Raw genomic sequence first — 14373 nt, 5'->3', positions numbered from 1 at the left:
AGTGATCTTTTCAACTTTAAAAAGATGTCTTGCCTTGACTAATAATAGTCATAGCTAAGCCTCAGCCAATCAGTAGCAAATCGGTCATTTTTTCTGGAATATTTAATCATTTTTGTTTAGCCTATTAAAAAGAAGAAGACTTTGATCGAGATAACTGCATTACAAACCCGGCCTTGAAAATGTCATGTCGACATTTGTAGGTCTTAAATAATGACTTTGTTTCTGTCACCTAGGCAATTACTTTTTAAGAAATGTTAAATCTTATCACCTGCCAATAGCTGAAACACAATAAAAAGAAATTGGAGAAAAGTATCTGTTTGTTATTATTCAGGCAAAAATCCTCACTGTGCATTAATGTCAGATTGGTGATTAGTTTTTACTTTTACCTTCAGGCTTTACACAAAACTCTACAATACGTACGTACACAAACGAACATCATCATCGGCCGTGATACACTGGATATTTACCGGCATAATGTTTACAGAGGAGGTAAGTGGTCATACACACGTGAAAGTCTGTGAAGGAGTCTGTGTGTCTGTATTCATTCTCCATCCTACAAACGACAGTCTCTGCAGGCACTGGCTGAGAGCAGGAGTGTGTGATGAGTTTGTACTGTTGATCTCTGTAAGCGGAGTGAGGAAGACGTTGAGAACGTGCTTAAAATGTCACTTCCTGGAGCTTTCACGGAAAATACGACCCGGAGAAAAACGTTATACAGGCAACACAGATAGTGACAAGGCTTTCAGTGTGCATCAGGTTTTGTTTTGTGTTTTGCAAATTTTATATTATTTTCCTAGGTTTTGTTGTGTTTTGGTTTTCACCCTTGTCTCTGTCTTTCAGATCCTGCCCCTCTTGTCCCCACCTTGTGTGTCAGCTCCGCCCTGATTACCTTCACCTGTGTCTCGTTGGTCCCTGATTGTCTGTGTATTTAATCCCTGTGTGTTCTCCCTCCTGTTGCCAGTTCGTTGTGTTCTCTGTGTTCCCTCGGTCCAGCATTATTATTGACTTTGATCTTCGTGTATGACCCTTGCTGCTGTTTTGACCCTGCCTTGCCTAGCCCTCTGGATTTGTTTATCATTACCTTCTCGTGTACCGAACTCTGCCTGGATTAAAGGACTGATTGATAACTCTCCCTCTGAGTCTGCGTTTGCTCCATACCGTGAGTCTTTGTGTCAGTTAGACAGTGAACTTCTTCTTTTTCACATCAGTTAACTGTTCGCTTATTAATGGACGATAAAAAACAATTTATACATTTAAAAAGTTACATATAGCCCCTTTAATAATAAATATTAAAGGTCCCATATTATGCTTTATCTGGTTTTACATGCCCTTCAGTGTGTTTTGTGCATGTTTAGGCACATCTAAGTGCAAAATTCAAAGTCCGCGGAAACGCGGCTTCTCCTACGTCCTCCTGTTAGCTGTAGCATTAGCTGCATGTAACGCTCGGTTCTAGCCCCCCTCGATAAAAATGTGTCAGTCAGACGTCATTGTCAGTGTGAGAGCACTGATCTAAGCCCATTGGCTCGTTGTGGCAAGCCCTGCAGCTCATGCTGAAATTCCCGAGAAGCGAGCTGAGCAACTGACCAATAACGACAGAGTGGATCGGCAGACCAATCAGAGCAGACTTGGCCCACGTGGGGTCTAACAGTGTGGGCTCAACAGAGTGCAGCTGACGGACTCGGAGCGTAGAGGGAGCAAGGAGGAGCAGTACATGAAAACAGACACTTTTTTCAAAGTTTATCTATTGTGAACGTACAAAAGTAGATACATAGATTAAATATACGAACCCCAAAAAGGTCAGAATATGGGCTCTTTAAACCCACGTAATAACTTTTACCTGACAGGAAGGAGGAATACACTGAAACTCTTCTCTTTTGTCCGCGATGGTTGTTGGCATTGAGTAAATTATCGCCCCCTGCTGGTATCGATCACAGGCGTGTACATTTGACGCTGAAGACAGGCAGTGCGTGACACTGACACGCATCCTCTAGTGGACCAACGTGTCTATTACACGCTTTGGCATGATACCGGGTTGGAGTGATGAGGGATGAAAATGTGAAAGAGATGTTTGTAAGTTACTGATAATGATTCTACTTTAAATGAGCAACAATGATGATTAGTCATGACAGGTGAGGAAAAGAGAGGAATGATGGATGTATAAAGTGTTTAAAATGTGGATGAATTGATGAAATGGGAAAATTATTTCTGACATAAGTGATTTAATAAAGCTGATTATGAGTTACAAAAAACATATTTTGTTCTGTGTCATTCATTAGAAGTTTTAGATTTTAAAGCCAAATACTGAGGCCCAGGATCTCTGACTGTATGCAGTATATAATCTAACAGCAATGTATTGTACTGCTTAAAGGTATGTAGATACCTGTAGGGGGAGCAGAGAGATGGGCCCCCTAGAAATCTGAGTGGCCACCCCAAGTGCCCCCAGAATCTTAAACTGTGTTTGTCTATTTGCCCTGTCAGAGGGGAGACTTATGTTCAAACCAACAATGAGGTCTTTTTTGCAGAATGCTGCTCGTAGTTTTCATATCAATGTAGAATTTTTCTTTTGTTTGTACTTTAACTTGTAAATTAAAAGGTTGCCCATCTATTCAATAAGACAGGTGCATAGGAAAGTAATGCACTCTGTCTTACTTGCAATGAACTAACTAGCAATGTGTTGGGAAGTTTAAGTACTTTAAATTGTATATTGTATATAATAATGTATCCATAATCTTGTATTATAAAGTAGATAGGATTGGTGAAGTTAGAAAGGATCAAAAATGGATATTTGTTTCAGGCCACACTTCTCAGTGAACCAGTTGGGTCATCCCAGTAACGTCCCTGTGTTTAACTACCCTCCCTTTTCTTGGAAATGAAACTGAATAATTTAATACTGATGCCTCTAAATGGTCTGCAGCAGTCCAGACCATCAGATTAAAGATGAACTATTCCCATAAAGTCACAAACTGCTGTTACAAAATCTGATGCAGGCAATGCAAATAACGACACATCATCCTCTGTTTCACACAAAAAGATGAGGAAGTAGGCAGGTGATAAGCTCTAAACAGCGAGATCACTTCCGCTAGTCGCTCATTTCTTAGAATGGGGCCCCTCGTACTTCTCTTCTCTTTTTCTCTGCTGCATTTATGTGCTACACAAGGTAAGAACTTAATTTAGTGTATGTTTCCTGTTGTTGAAGTGTCTGATGTAAATATCTGTACTTCTGCACGGCTTTAATGATAGTTAGATCTAACAATGTAATCTGTTTTTTTATTTATGCAACACTGAGAGTTTATACAAGGCCTTCATACTTTAAACTGAGACATAATGATTGTTATTGTCAGCGGCTGGTCAGTGGATTGAATGTAAATAATCAAAGTGAAAGACTTTAGAGTTTGTGATCACTGAGTGAACTGGAGATGTTAAGACTTCCATTAGTGTTTCTACAGTTTGAGTAGCTGTATAGTAGTTATAGTGAAGATAAACTGTTCTTTTATCCTGATACATAAAACTTGAAATGGAAAGTATAAAAAGTGACTAAGTGTGTTATAGCTGAGGGTCAGGGTCCAGAAACCATCGAGGTCATTTTCATATTATTACCTTCTCTTTTTTTGCATCAGTCCTCCATCTTCACATTGCAAACCGCCCAAACGGTTTGACATTTAACGGTCCATCCTCCACTCCTTTGAAATGACTTTCTTACTGTCATGGAGTTCCCCGCTATGGGATTTTATATTTCTGAGTGAGAAATATAATAAAATATTGTATTTGTGTGAACTTTACAGTCACTGAAAATAATTAAGAATTAAGCTGTTAAAAAAGAAGAAGCTTGAGGACAAAAGAGAGCTTTGAAGTGTGTCACTTAGTCTGTGTGTGCGTGTGTGTGTGTGTGTGTTTTTTCGTTAAAACATATTTGCATGTGAAACAACAGGCAGAAACCAGACAGAAAACTCACATCAAGCTTTTTCGCTGTTCCTTTTTGACTTCCTCGTTCACTTCTTTTGGCCTGTTCCCTCTGTCCTCGTTCTCAGGCTGGGGAGATCAAACGCTGTTATAATGTGGTGCTGCTGTGCTCAAGTTTTTTTTTTGTCTCTTCATGTGAAGAGGGACAGTGTACATGAATCAACATTCAGACTGATGTAAATGTACCAGAGTTAGCTGAAAGACTAATTTTCATCTGCAGTCTTTTTCCCAGATGTTCTTTAGCATCATATAATTAAATATAATCCATTCACATACACTCATTAGATCAGAAAAATACAGATATAGACAATACCATTTGGGTATTAAAGTGTACAGTGTTAAGTTATAATAATAATAAATGAGACTTATATAGCGCTTTTCTAAATACTCAAAGAAGCTTAACAAGGTCGACAATAAAAACAGAAGAAAAACAATACAACTAAGAAATACTGTAAAAGAAGGAGGTTGAGAGTTCTTAGTTATTGTTAGTGGTTGTAGGCGATGTTGAAGAGGTGAGTTTTTAGAGATTTCTTGAAGGAGTGTCAGTTTGTAAAGTGTGTAATGGTGAAGCGTGTGAATGTTGATGCTGGTGCAGATGGGGCCAACCACCGCCGTGTCATCTGCAAATTTCACAATGGTGTTGGAGCTTCTCGTGGCCACACAGTTGTGTGTGTATAGGGTGAAGACTAGGGGGCTTAGGACACAGCCTTGTGGTGCTCCAGTGTTGAGGGTGCAGGGGCTGGAGGTGTGTCTGCCCACTCTGACCACCTGGGATCTGTTTGACAGGAAGTCCAGGATCCAAGCACACATGGAGGTGTTTAGCCCTGAAGTATGTCAACCAGCTTGGAATGGAGGCTGACGGGGAGTATGGTGTTGAAATCTGAACTAAATATTGCGGTATTAAAAACAACTGATGTGACGCTCTGAAGGAAAAGACACCCTGACTAAATATGTTTGTTCTAACTGGGATTGTGCAGTGCCCCCTATAGCTGCACTTCTAGTCGTCTTGTTTGTTGTGAGCCATATAAATAAAGAAAGTGACAATCTTCATTTCTGTTTCTACATCAGTTACGTTTACCCAGATATGTTGAGAAAAAATGTTTAATCAAAAACTCACTGATTTTTAAGAATATTTTACAACATGAGCAGAATTATTTTTTACAAAATGAATATATATTATATGTTATATTACTTAAGCATGCAAACCAGAATTTCCCCTTTGGGATTAACAAAGTATGTATTTTAAAACATTCATTCCTGTTTTAGGTTTGTGTTTTTTAAAGGGGACATGTTATGAAAAATCCACTTGTACAGTGTTTTTTAACATATATTTGGTTAGCTTGAGTGTCTACAGACCCACAAAATGCGACATAAATCCATCCAGTCCTTTTTCTGGTCTGCACACTGATGACGGCACACATCATGATGACCAGACCGGTCGATATCACGTATATCTTCAGCCTGTAGATAGAGAAACCAACCCCAGATATCTCTGGACCCAAAAAAAAAACATTGTTTCATTAGAAAGATGACGCAAACCGATCTTCAACAAGAATGTGATTCAACAACAGGACAGGGTGCAGCAAGTCAGTTGTTCCTCTTTTAGCATACTGACAGCATTTAGCTTTGATTTAAAGAAACAGCTCGACAGTTTGCGATGATCAACGTTGGTCTCCTATTAAAGGGGATATATTATATTATGAAACTTGTACAGTGTTTGTGAACATATATTTGGGTAACCTGAGTGTCTACTGACCCACAAAATGTAAAATAAACCCATCCAGTCCTTTGTTTGTGGTCTGCATAAGTCTTACAACACAGAGAAAAAATCCCCTCCCCCTGCCACTTTTGTCCTCGTTACAGAGGAGTGATGTCTACTGTGAAAACTCAGGCGGGGCTCATTGCATTTAAAGAGACACACACACCAAAACGGAGCGTTCTGAGAGAGCTGGTTTATACAGGGTCACAAACCTCCTCTGGTGTTGATTCATGTTAAATTTTGATCAAAGCACTGCACAGATGTTTCATTTAGACCACAGGGGGACTGTCTGAAAAGAGGGAAAAGGGGGATAACATGTCCTCTTCAACCTTCAGTCAGGTGATCATTTTCTGTGTTTGTCAATTACTTTAAGATACAAGTAAACAAGTGATACATTATTAACATGGAAATATTGATTAAAGTGTTTTTTTAATCATACACATGATTTTTATTTCTCTTCTCTCTGCAGTGACTCCTGTGTTTGTGCAGACAGGAACAGATTTACTTCTGGATGTGAAGGAACCTGTTGATCTGAAGGAGGGAGATTTATTTACATGGACTGTTGGCAGTGTTAATGTTTTGAGACTAGTTCATGGTGGTAAACCAACCATATCCCCAAATTATAAATCTAGAGCAGAATTTTCTGCACAAAATCACTCTCTACTGTTAAAGAACGTACAAAAGAGGGACAGTGGAGTTTACAGAGCACGTGTTTCTGCTGACAAAGACATCACTGTAGCTGAATACAGCTTCACAGTTCTGGGTATGTTTCTTTAATTTGAAAATGTTGATACAAAGTCGTTTCCTGTTTTAAAAAAAGTCATCACACTTGCTTTGCTTCCTGCAGATCCAGTGTCTGGAGTGAAGCTGACAGTGAAACTCTGCAGCTCAGACTCCACTAACGTCACAGTGATCTGCAGCACTGAGGACTCTCTCATCAGCAGCACGTTCACATGTGACACACAAACCTGCTCTCACGAGGGAGGAGAGCGAGCAGAGATCATCACACCTGGTGCTTCTCTGGACGTCTACCTGAAGAACGGTTCAGTCATCTGTAACCATAGCAACCAGGTCAGCTCTACAAGGGACATCCAAAAGATTGAAGATCTTTGTAAAAAGCCTGAAGGTAAGAGTTAATAACTACAATTTGATGCAAATGAACAGTGTGGATTGTAGCCTGAATAAAAACATACAGATACTTATTTCTCTTTTGATGAAACAGTGATAGAAATATTCTCCATTGTGTTTCAGCTGTTTTGGTAGAAGATCATTTTTTCATACATTTTGATGAAATAACTGTCGCAGAAACATTGCCATGATTAAAGACTAATCAGTGCTAGCTTGTCAATCAATTGGGTTTAAAAACAATAAAACTAGTTTTTATTTTTTACGTAAAACATTAAAAGAATACACACAATATACAAACATTATACTTACACATGACAGACCATCAACAAAAACCACACGAACAAAACAAAACCAGTCACCATGTTCATCATTCTTCTAAACATGGCCTCAGTGCGATCCATCTCATTTGTGTCATTCATTGTTCCCTCTCTGTGATAACGCCCTCTTACCTAAAATAATGTTAAAAAAAGAGAGCATTAGTGAACGTCAAACGTTCTTTCCCTTTCAATTCAAAAATAAATCTCTTACCCAACAAAATAACTGTATTAAAATACTTGAACATCCAATTTTTAATTCACAAATAATTATTGTTTGAGGGCTCATTGTTAGCGATACTGAATAAAGAGCTCGACATTTTTTCAGTGTCACACATACAGAAAATCCCCACATGTGATCAAAACCAAAAAAGATGCAGCAGGTCTTCAGATTCAGATGTACAGAAGCGACAGTTTGGATCCTAAACTCCATTCTGAGAGCATTTTTCTTGTAGGCAAGATGTTGTATAGAATTTTAAGTATTGTGATTTAGTATCTAGAAGTTAAAGTATTCACCTGTCTCCATGGCAAAGGGGTATCAAATATCCCCTCAAATAGGTTTGAAATTTGTTGGATATATAATGTAAATCATTTTCCCTTCAAGAAAAACGTATGCATTAAATGATTTCTCATTTTTCCCTTTAAGCCACAAATACATTTGTTCAGAGGTCTACAGACCAATATCTTTCTTTCAGTACTTTTAATTGTTTTCCTCCAAGCCAAAGGAATCGCAAATACTAACTGATGGTATTTATTTCAAATTATTCCAAATAATTCACAATACATTTTACATGAATAGATTTTTCCATTTAAATGAATTATATAATTTATAAAGATAATGCCATTTTCAACAAACATCTCCCAGGAGATAGGTAACTGACTAATTCATATATTGGAGTTGAACCATATCATTTGAGACAAAATAGTTTTAATTTTCCGACAAAAATTAAACGAAGCAGAGATTATTTGACATATAAATGGGCTAGAATTAATGGTTTAAAAGATAAAAACTGTCAATGAAATTGATTTTATGAGATTCAGATGTGTTATTAATCCCTGATGGTCAATTCAGTCACACAGCCTTTAGAGTCTTATTAAAAGAAGTCAAGACAAAGTAAAGAGTTACATTTACATGCCAGTAACAACAGGTCACCAAAGGAGATAACAATCTATTTAAAGAAACACAATGTCAGAAATGTCTAAGGTGATCCTTAAAACCAGGAGGTGACTATCCTTCCATGTAGTTTAAAATTGTGACTTTAGGGCAGCATCCATTCAGGGTTGATTAGACCAATTTCATATTTTACTACAGATCAGGTCTGTGAGATTGAGTGGTTATAGTTCACTCTCAGGTATGCTGCAAGAGTTCAGCCAAGTATGAATTTCTAATCTGGCTTTCTTTTTTCTTTACAGCATCGAAAGGCAGCCAAAATAATGTTACACCGATTGTTGTAGCCATCGTCTTATCTCTTGGTGTTGTTTTGGCTGTACGATGTATTTATCATCGAAGGAGAAAACAAAGTAAGTTAAGTTTGCATTTAAACTGAATTTAAATGTGAAATCAGAAAATCCTTATTGTTGACATCAAACTGAATTTACCCTTTAGATGAGTACGTTCTTCTCCCCTGTGTTGATGTTTTTATTATCATTCAAAAGACGTCCCTGATGAGTGAATCCTCTTATCAGGGCGATCTGATAAAGACAGCGCAGCAGTTACACTTAGAAGCCACACCTTAGAGTTAGAATAAATAAACAATTTACAATGTTAACAAAATAAATCATATGTAAAGAACTTTTAAATTCACATGAATTTACAATATTTGAGGATGGCAATTCAAAACTGTTTATCATTTACAAACTATTAAACTGAGGCCCCATTATAAAATGTTTATGCATTTTGATTGCATTCATTACTATTAATAAATTAACAGAATACATTTTTCAATGTAGAAAAGTGACTCTCAAAATCACACAAAATAAATCCAGAAAAGAATCAGCTCCAGTAATGTTAATGTAGTTTCAACATGTTTCTTTATGACTGATCTGCAGATAAAGCAGAGAACATGGAAAATACAGTCTATGAAGATCCTCAGGTAAGGAGGAATATTTTTTAATACCAATTTCCCAAATTAGTCAGAAGTGAAGAAATTCTTAAACAAATTAATGATTGAGAACTGATGTAAAAAACCACAGCTCATTTCTAGATCCATGACGACTTCTTCCCAACAGTTGTAAATGTATTAAACCTTTGAAGTTATGGGGTGTTGTGGTTCTGTGTTGCATGTTGAACCGAATAGCTTTCTGCTCGACATCAAACCAGCAAATTCAGTCACAGAACTTAAAGGGATGCTTCACCCGTTGAAACATGAATCTGTATTGACATTGGGTCATATATGTTGTAGAAATGTGAAATACATTTTGAAGTTGGTGCCTTCTTGGCCGAGAAAAGGCAGAAAGTGACTTTTTGGCTCATGTGGATGAAAGACACCAAATCCCAGAATGCACAGCACCACAGGCCACGCCCACTAAGGTCCTCTAGTTCAGAATCAGAAATACTTTATTAATCCCAGAGGGAAATTCGATCGATACAGTTTCTCCAAAACATACAGTATAGCAGTAGAAATAAAGTAATAAAAACATTTACAGACATATTTACTTCAACACATAAGACCATTTCCTCAACTGATTCAGAGATTTCTTCCAGAATTGATCTTGGAAATTCCTGACAGAAAACAGACTCTATGTCTGTGTCCATAGGCAAACAGTGAGAGCACCGACACTACCAGTCCACCCCAACTCGAGCCGGCCCGGGGTCCTCGTCCTCACCGCCGCCGACAGGCAGGCATTATGTCTCGGTATACCCTGCGGCCAGTGGCGGCCGCAGCAGCCAAAACACAAGACCGGTCTGTCTGCAGCAGCCGTCTCGCCGCTATATTTGTATTTTCTCGCCATTATCAGCTTTCTCCATAGAGCCTGTTAGCATAGCTTCCAAGCAATATGGCGGACGTTAAGTTTCGATTCTGGGAGTGAGTTCCCACCCACTGATCTGTGATTGGTCTGTAGCTTCAGTGGTCGAAAATATGAGGAACTAGCGTTGTAGTTTCACACCGCTAGCAGCTTCCAGTGACACAAAAATCGTCATGTTGCGTCACTGGAAACTTCTTTTCAGACTCAGAAATACAAAGATTTCCCATCTCAGGGGAAAATGAGGGCGGATGCACGGCCATTCAAAAACACTACCAGGTTTCTAATGATACAAAGATTAATGCAAATGGGTGAAGTATCCCTTTAATGACCTGACTGTAACTGAGTCTTTGTGGGATGTTTTCTCAGTCACAAATCGGACAAATAATGTAGCAGTAGCTTTCTGTGATAAATTGTACTAACATGCTTTTCAAGAAGTCTGGACTGAAACAACAGTTTTTATCTTCTCACTTAATATGAAGGATTATATGTCTGTTAAGGAGTTCATTGGCTGTTTTTCATTTCAGTGCTAATACATTATAATAGCCCAATTTGAAAATCGCATATCAAATAGCAAAATAACCATTCTTATGTTGTGTGTTAAAGTGAATACAGACCTCCCTCTGCAGCAGAGACCAACAAATGATGCCCCCGCTGGTCCTCCACCCTCCATCTACTCCTTGTTCGTGCCTCCCATCGTCTCTGAAGCACCCACTCAGCCCAGAGACAACGCTCAGCCAGAGAGCCTGTATGCAACGGTAGAAAAACTTCCAAAGTCCTGAAACAGTTCACTATGATGTCTTCAACACACTTCTCTGTGTGGAATGACCACTTTAGTTTAGTTTAGTTTAGTATCAGTGAAGGACTTCTGACTGCGTCTTCTTTTTCTGTGCGTCGGTCGTTGACTAGCTACTCGAGTCATGCAATGAAGTTAAAAGACCAAACTACAGTCAGATTGCTGATTTTATTATGAATTATAACAACAATCACCTTCTGACTGGAATCATTTGCCAGATAACCTGTGAACAATTAACTCTTTTCATACCTTTTCTGCTTCTGATTGTACAGTAATCTTTGTAATTACCATCATTAGTGTCAATACTTACAATGTTATTAGTTAATATGTGATGTGAAATCTCGTGGCTGTTTACATTGTGTGGGCGGAGTGGCAATACAGGATTAATGCCCTGGTGGGTTGATGTATGAGTGTGTTTGTATGTGTTGTTGAATGTCTCTTGTATTGTTTGTTTTTTTATGTTGGACCTGAATCGTAAACAAGATGATTCAATACATTTTACATTTTACATTTCAATCTGCTGATGAATAATACCATTTGGACTTCAGACCGAAACAAGAACTGTTTTGTTGCAGACATTTGAGCCTCTCACCTGCAACATCATAAATTATATGTTTATAGAGATCATTTATGTCACATGCTATATGGAGACACCTTTGCTGTTAACAATCAGGTGACACATACAATAGAACTGTTTTGATGTAGATATTTTATTTTTTTAAATTAATTTACTGCATATATTTCAAATGTTACAATCTATTTTTTTTACATAGTTTTATTGCTAATTTGTGTTTTTGCTAATATTTGATCATCTTGATGCTTCTTATCAAATGTTTCTTTAAACCTTAATGTGAATAAAGCCTTTTTAATTTAAAGCTTCAGTGAGGATCTTCTGTTTTGTGTCAACTTTAAAGCACCTTGTGGATAAAATAAAATAAAAGAAATCTCATCCAGCTTTTATTTTAAAGCAAATGTATCACTCAACATGAACCTTTATCATGCAGAATGTAAAAAAGGTAAGTTTGGCCTGACACCTCCTCCATAGTGACTTGTCCATGATGATCTCCTCAGCTTGTGTAGCTCATAAAGAGGCTTCAGTATTAATCTCAGTCTGTTACATAACCAGTTAATAACTCCTCACAGGAGCTTTAACAGACATTTAAAGAATGAGTGAATAAGTTTACTGCTTCACACTGAACTTCATGTCAGCAAAAAGAAACAATAAAACAAGTGAATTAACACCAAACACATCAAACTCTCTCACCTATTAGCCATTATCCATCCAATATACCGACGAGTACAATATATTTACAATGCTTTTGTTATTACTGAAGGTCCAGAAAGGAGGCTTCACATCATATTATAGAGTGAGAGTTTATTACTGAGGGTCCAATATGATGCTTGGACAAATACTGTGAAATATCATTGATTAATATTTTATAATTATCATTAATAATATTATAAATAGGACCAAAGACATTACAAATACTGCATTTTATGTTTTTCTACAGACAACATCCTCAAAAACCGTTTTACATCAACTCTGATCAATGAATTTATTCACAAGAGGCCAAGGTAAACAATTTAATTCAAGATATGAAATCATTTTGCCCTGTGATTAACTGGGAACAGTCCAGGGTTTACCCCGCCTCTCAGCCAATGACAGCGGGGATCGGCTCCAGCCCCCCCGCCCGCGACCCCGAATAATGGATGGAGGGAAATGATAGCATTGTGTGATGGATGAACTGTGTGTATAGTAAAGAAACAATGCCTTTGCTTTATTTACATAAGTTTTATTGATAAAAAAAGGTATTTATAATATGTCTATGAAGCTTTACAAAAGTGCTGAGTCACTTCTATCCTAATAAACTTTAGAAGTCAAAGCAGAATTGTACAGGTATTTTTACTCTCTTCATTATTTGCATCCATGTTTGCTGATATTCTTCCTCTGCCTCCTCAAACTACATTTCTCTGTGTTTTACCGCCACCAACAGTCCATCAGTGGAATAGCATGAAGTCTGTGAAATAAGTGTGTATATACCACCGTGCCCCCTGCAGACTCACATACACACAGCTTAAACACAACAAGGTCACACATGTTCAGTCAAAAAAAGAAAAAGAAAACAAGTCGCTCCATTGTGCTACTAGTGGTCAAACTCTCCACAGAGGATTGTTGGGGGAGAGGTGGTTGTTTATCTTTTCTTCTTAAGCTTCTCTACGACGTGAACACTGATGACGGCACACATCATGATGACCAGACCGATCGAGACCACGTATATCTTCAGCCTGTAGATAGAGAAACCAACCCCAGATATCTCTGGACCAAAAAAAAACATTGTTTCATTAGAAAGGTGATGCAAACCGATCTTTAACAAGAATGTGATTCAACAACAGGACAGGGTGCAACAGGTCAGTTGTTCCTCTTTTTGCATACTGACTTTACATCTAAACAGGAAGATCCTTTGACATTTTACCAGCCACAGTTTAACAGAACATGAGTCGACAATAAGAGAGGAGGAGATTTGTTAGAAACTTCAGGACAGGATTAGATGCATCGCTTCATCTACGGAGGACGCAGAAAGAGTTCTCTCCAATGTTTTGGATTTGGACTGCAGTACCCGTTTTAAACACTAGGTGTCAGAGCTACATATTGCACCATTAAAGTCATAGTGGAGAATAAATGTCAGTGATCTTTTCAACTTCTTTTCAAAAATGTATGGTCTTGCCTATTAACAGTTATATTTAAGCCATGGCAAATTTATATAGAAAATCAATGATTTCTGTTTATTAAAAGAGAACATGGACTGAGATAACTCTGCATTACAAATTGGGCCACGAAAATGTCAACATTGGATGGTCTTTAATCGTGACCTTATTTCTGTCTCCTAGGCAATTATTACTTGCAATATTAATAATATATTTTATTATTGTTTTATAAAAAAAATCTGGAGAAAAAATCATATTGTTTCATCAAAAAAATGTGATTACTCTGTTGTTTTCTATTTAGGCTACAATCAACAGTGTTTATTATATTAGCATCAAATTGTAGTTTTTAACTCTTACCTTCAGGCTTTCTACAAAAGTCTTCAATCTGTTGGATGTCCCTGGTAGAGCTGACCTGGTTGCTATGGTTACAGATGACTGAGCCGTTCTCCAGGTAGACGTCCAGAGAAGCACCAGGTGTGATGATCTCTGCTCGCTCTCCTCCCTCGTGAGAGCAGGTTTGTGTGTCACATGTGAACGTGCTGTTGATGAGAGAGTCCTCAGTGCTGCAGATCACTGTGACGTTAGTGGAGTCTGAGCTGCAGAGTTTCACTGTCAGCTTCACTCCAGACACTGGATCTGCAGGAAGCAAAGCAAGTGTGATGACTTTTTTTAAAACAGGGAACGACTCTGTATCAACATTTTCAAATTAAAGAAACGTACCCAGAACTGTGACACTGTATTCAGCT

The 14373-nt window shown here is 37.9% G+C and overlaps 2 protein-coding genes across 4 annotated transcripts in view; one reads left to right on the top strand and one right to left on the bottom strand.

Annotated features, from left to right (window-relative positions):
• Positions 1-961: 961 nt before the first annotated feature.
• On the top strand, positions 962-11799 carry LOC110005482 (hepatic and glial cell adhesion molecule-like). Of its 3 annotated transcripts, XM_065953690.1 has the most exons (6): positions 962-1159; positions 6189-6482; positions 6567-6845; positions 8575-8682; positions 9211-9254; positions 10732-11799. In XM_065953690.1, the coding sequence occupies exons 1-6, from the start codon at positions 1021-1023 to the stop codon at positions 10732-10734; spliced, it is 867 nt and encodes a 288-aa protein (XP_065809762.1). In that variant the 5' UTR covers positions 962-1020; the 3' UTR covers positions 10735-11799. The 3 variants fall into 3 exon arrangements, with proteins under 3 accessions (XP_065809762.1, XP_065809760.1, XP_065809761.1); XM_065953688.1 differs by lacking the exon at positions 9211-9254 and having other exon boundaries at positions 963-1159; XM_065953689.1 differs by lacking the exons at positions 962-1159; positions 9211-9254 and adding an exon at positions 2999-3157.
• Positions 11800-12728: 929 nt separating this feature from the next.
• Positions 12729-14373, bottom strand: part of LOC114917307 (CD48 antigen-like) — an 8989-nt gene continuing 7344 nt past the window's right edge. The window contains exons 2-4 of the mRNA XM_065953695.1: positions 14348-14373; positions 13985-14263; positions 12729-13238 (exon numbers count right to left, since the gene is read on the bottom strand). The exon at positions 14348-14373 is cut by the window's right edge and continues 271 nt beyond it. Coding sequence (XP_065809767.1) covers positions 13114-13238; positions 13985-14263; positions 14348-14373 — 430 coding nt within the window. The 3' untranslated portion in view covers positions 12729-13113. The remainder of the gene's footprint in view (positions 13239-13984; positions 14264-14347) is intronic.

Source organism: Labrus bergylta, chromosome 4, assembly GCF_963930695.1.
Source record: "Labrus bergylta chromosome 4, fLabBer1.1, whole genome shotgun sequence".
Taxonomy (NCBI): domain Eukaryota; kingdom Metazoa; phylum Chordata; class Actinopteri; order Labriformes; family Labridae; genus Labrus; species Labrus bergylta.
The sequence above is the reverse complement of the archived record's forward strand: the minus strand, read 5'-3'. Positions and strand labels throughout refer to the sequence as shown.

Bases quoted from the DNA above. Each gene is read 5' to 3' on its own strand.
- LOC110005482 (XM_065953688.1), top strand. From the start codon at position 1,021: ATGACCCTTGCTGCTGTTTTGACCCTGCCTTGCCTAGCCCTCTGGATT. The intron at 1,160-6,188 runs GTGAGTCTTTGT...TTCTCTCTGCAG, and splicing joins GTCTGCGTTTGCTCCATACC to TGACTCCTGTGTTTGTGCAG. The intron at 6,846-8,574 runs GTAAGAGTTAAT...TTTTCTTTACAG, and splicing joins TCTTTGTAAAAAGCCTGAAG to CATCGAAAGGCAGCCAAAAT.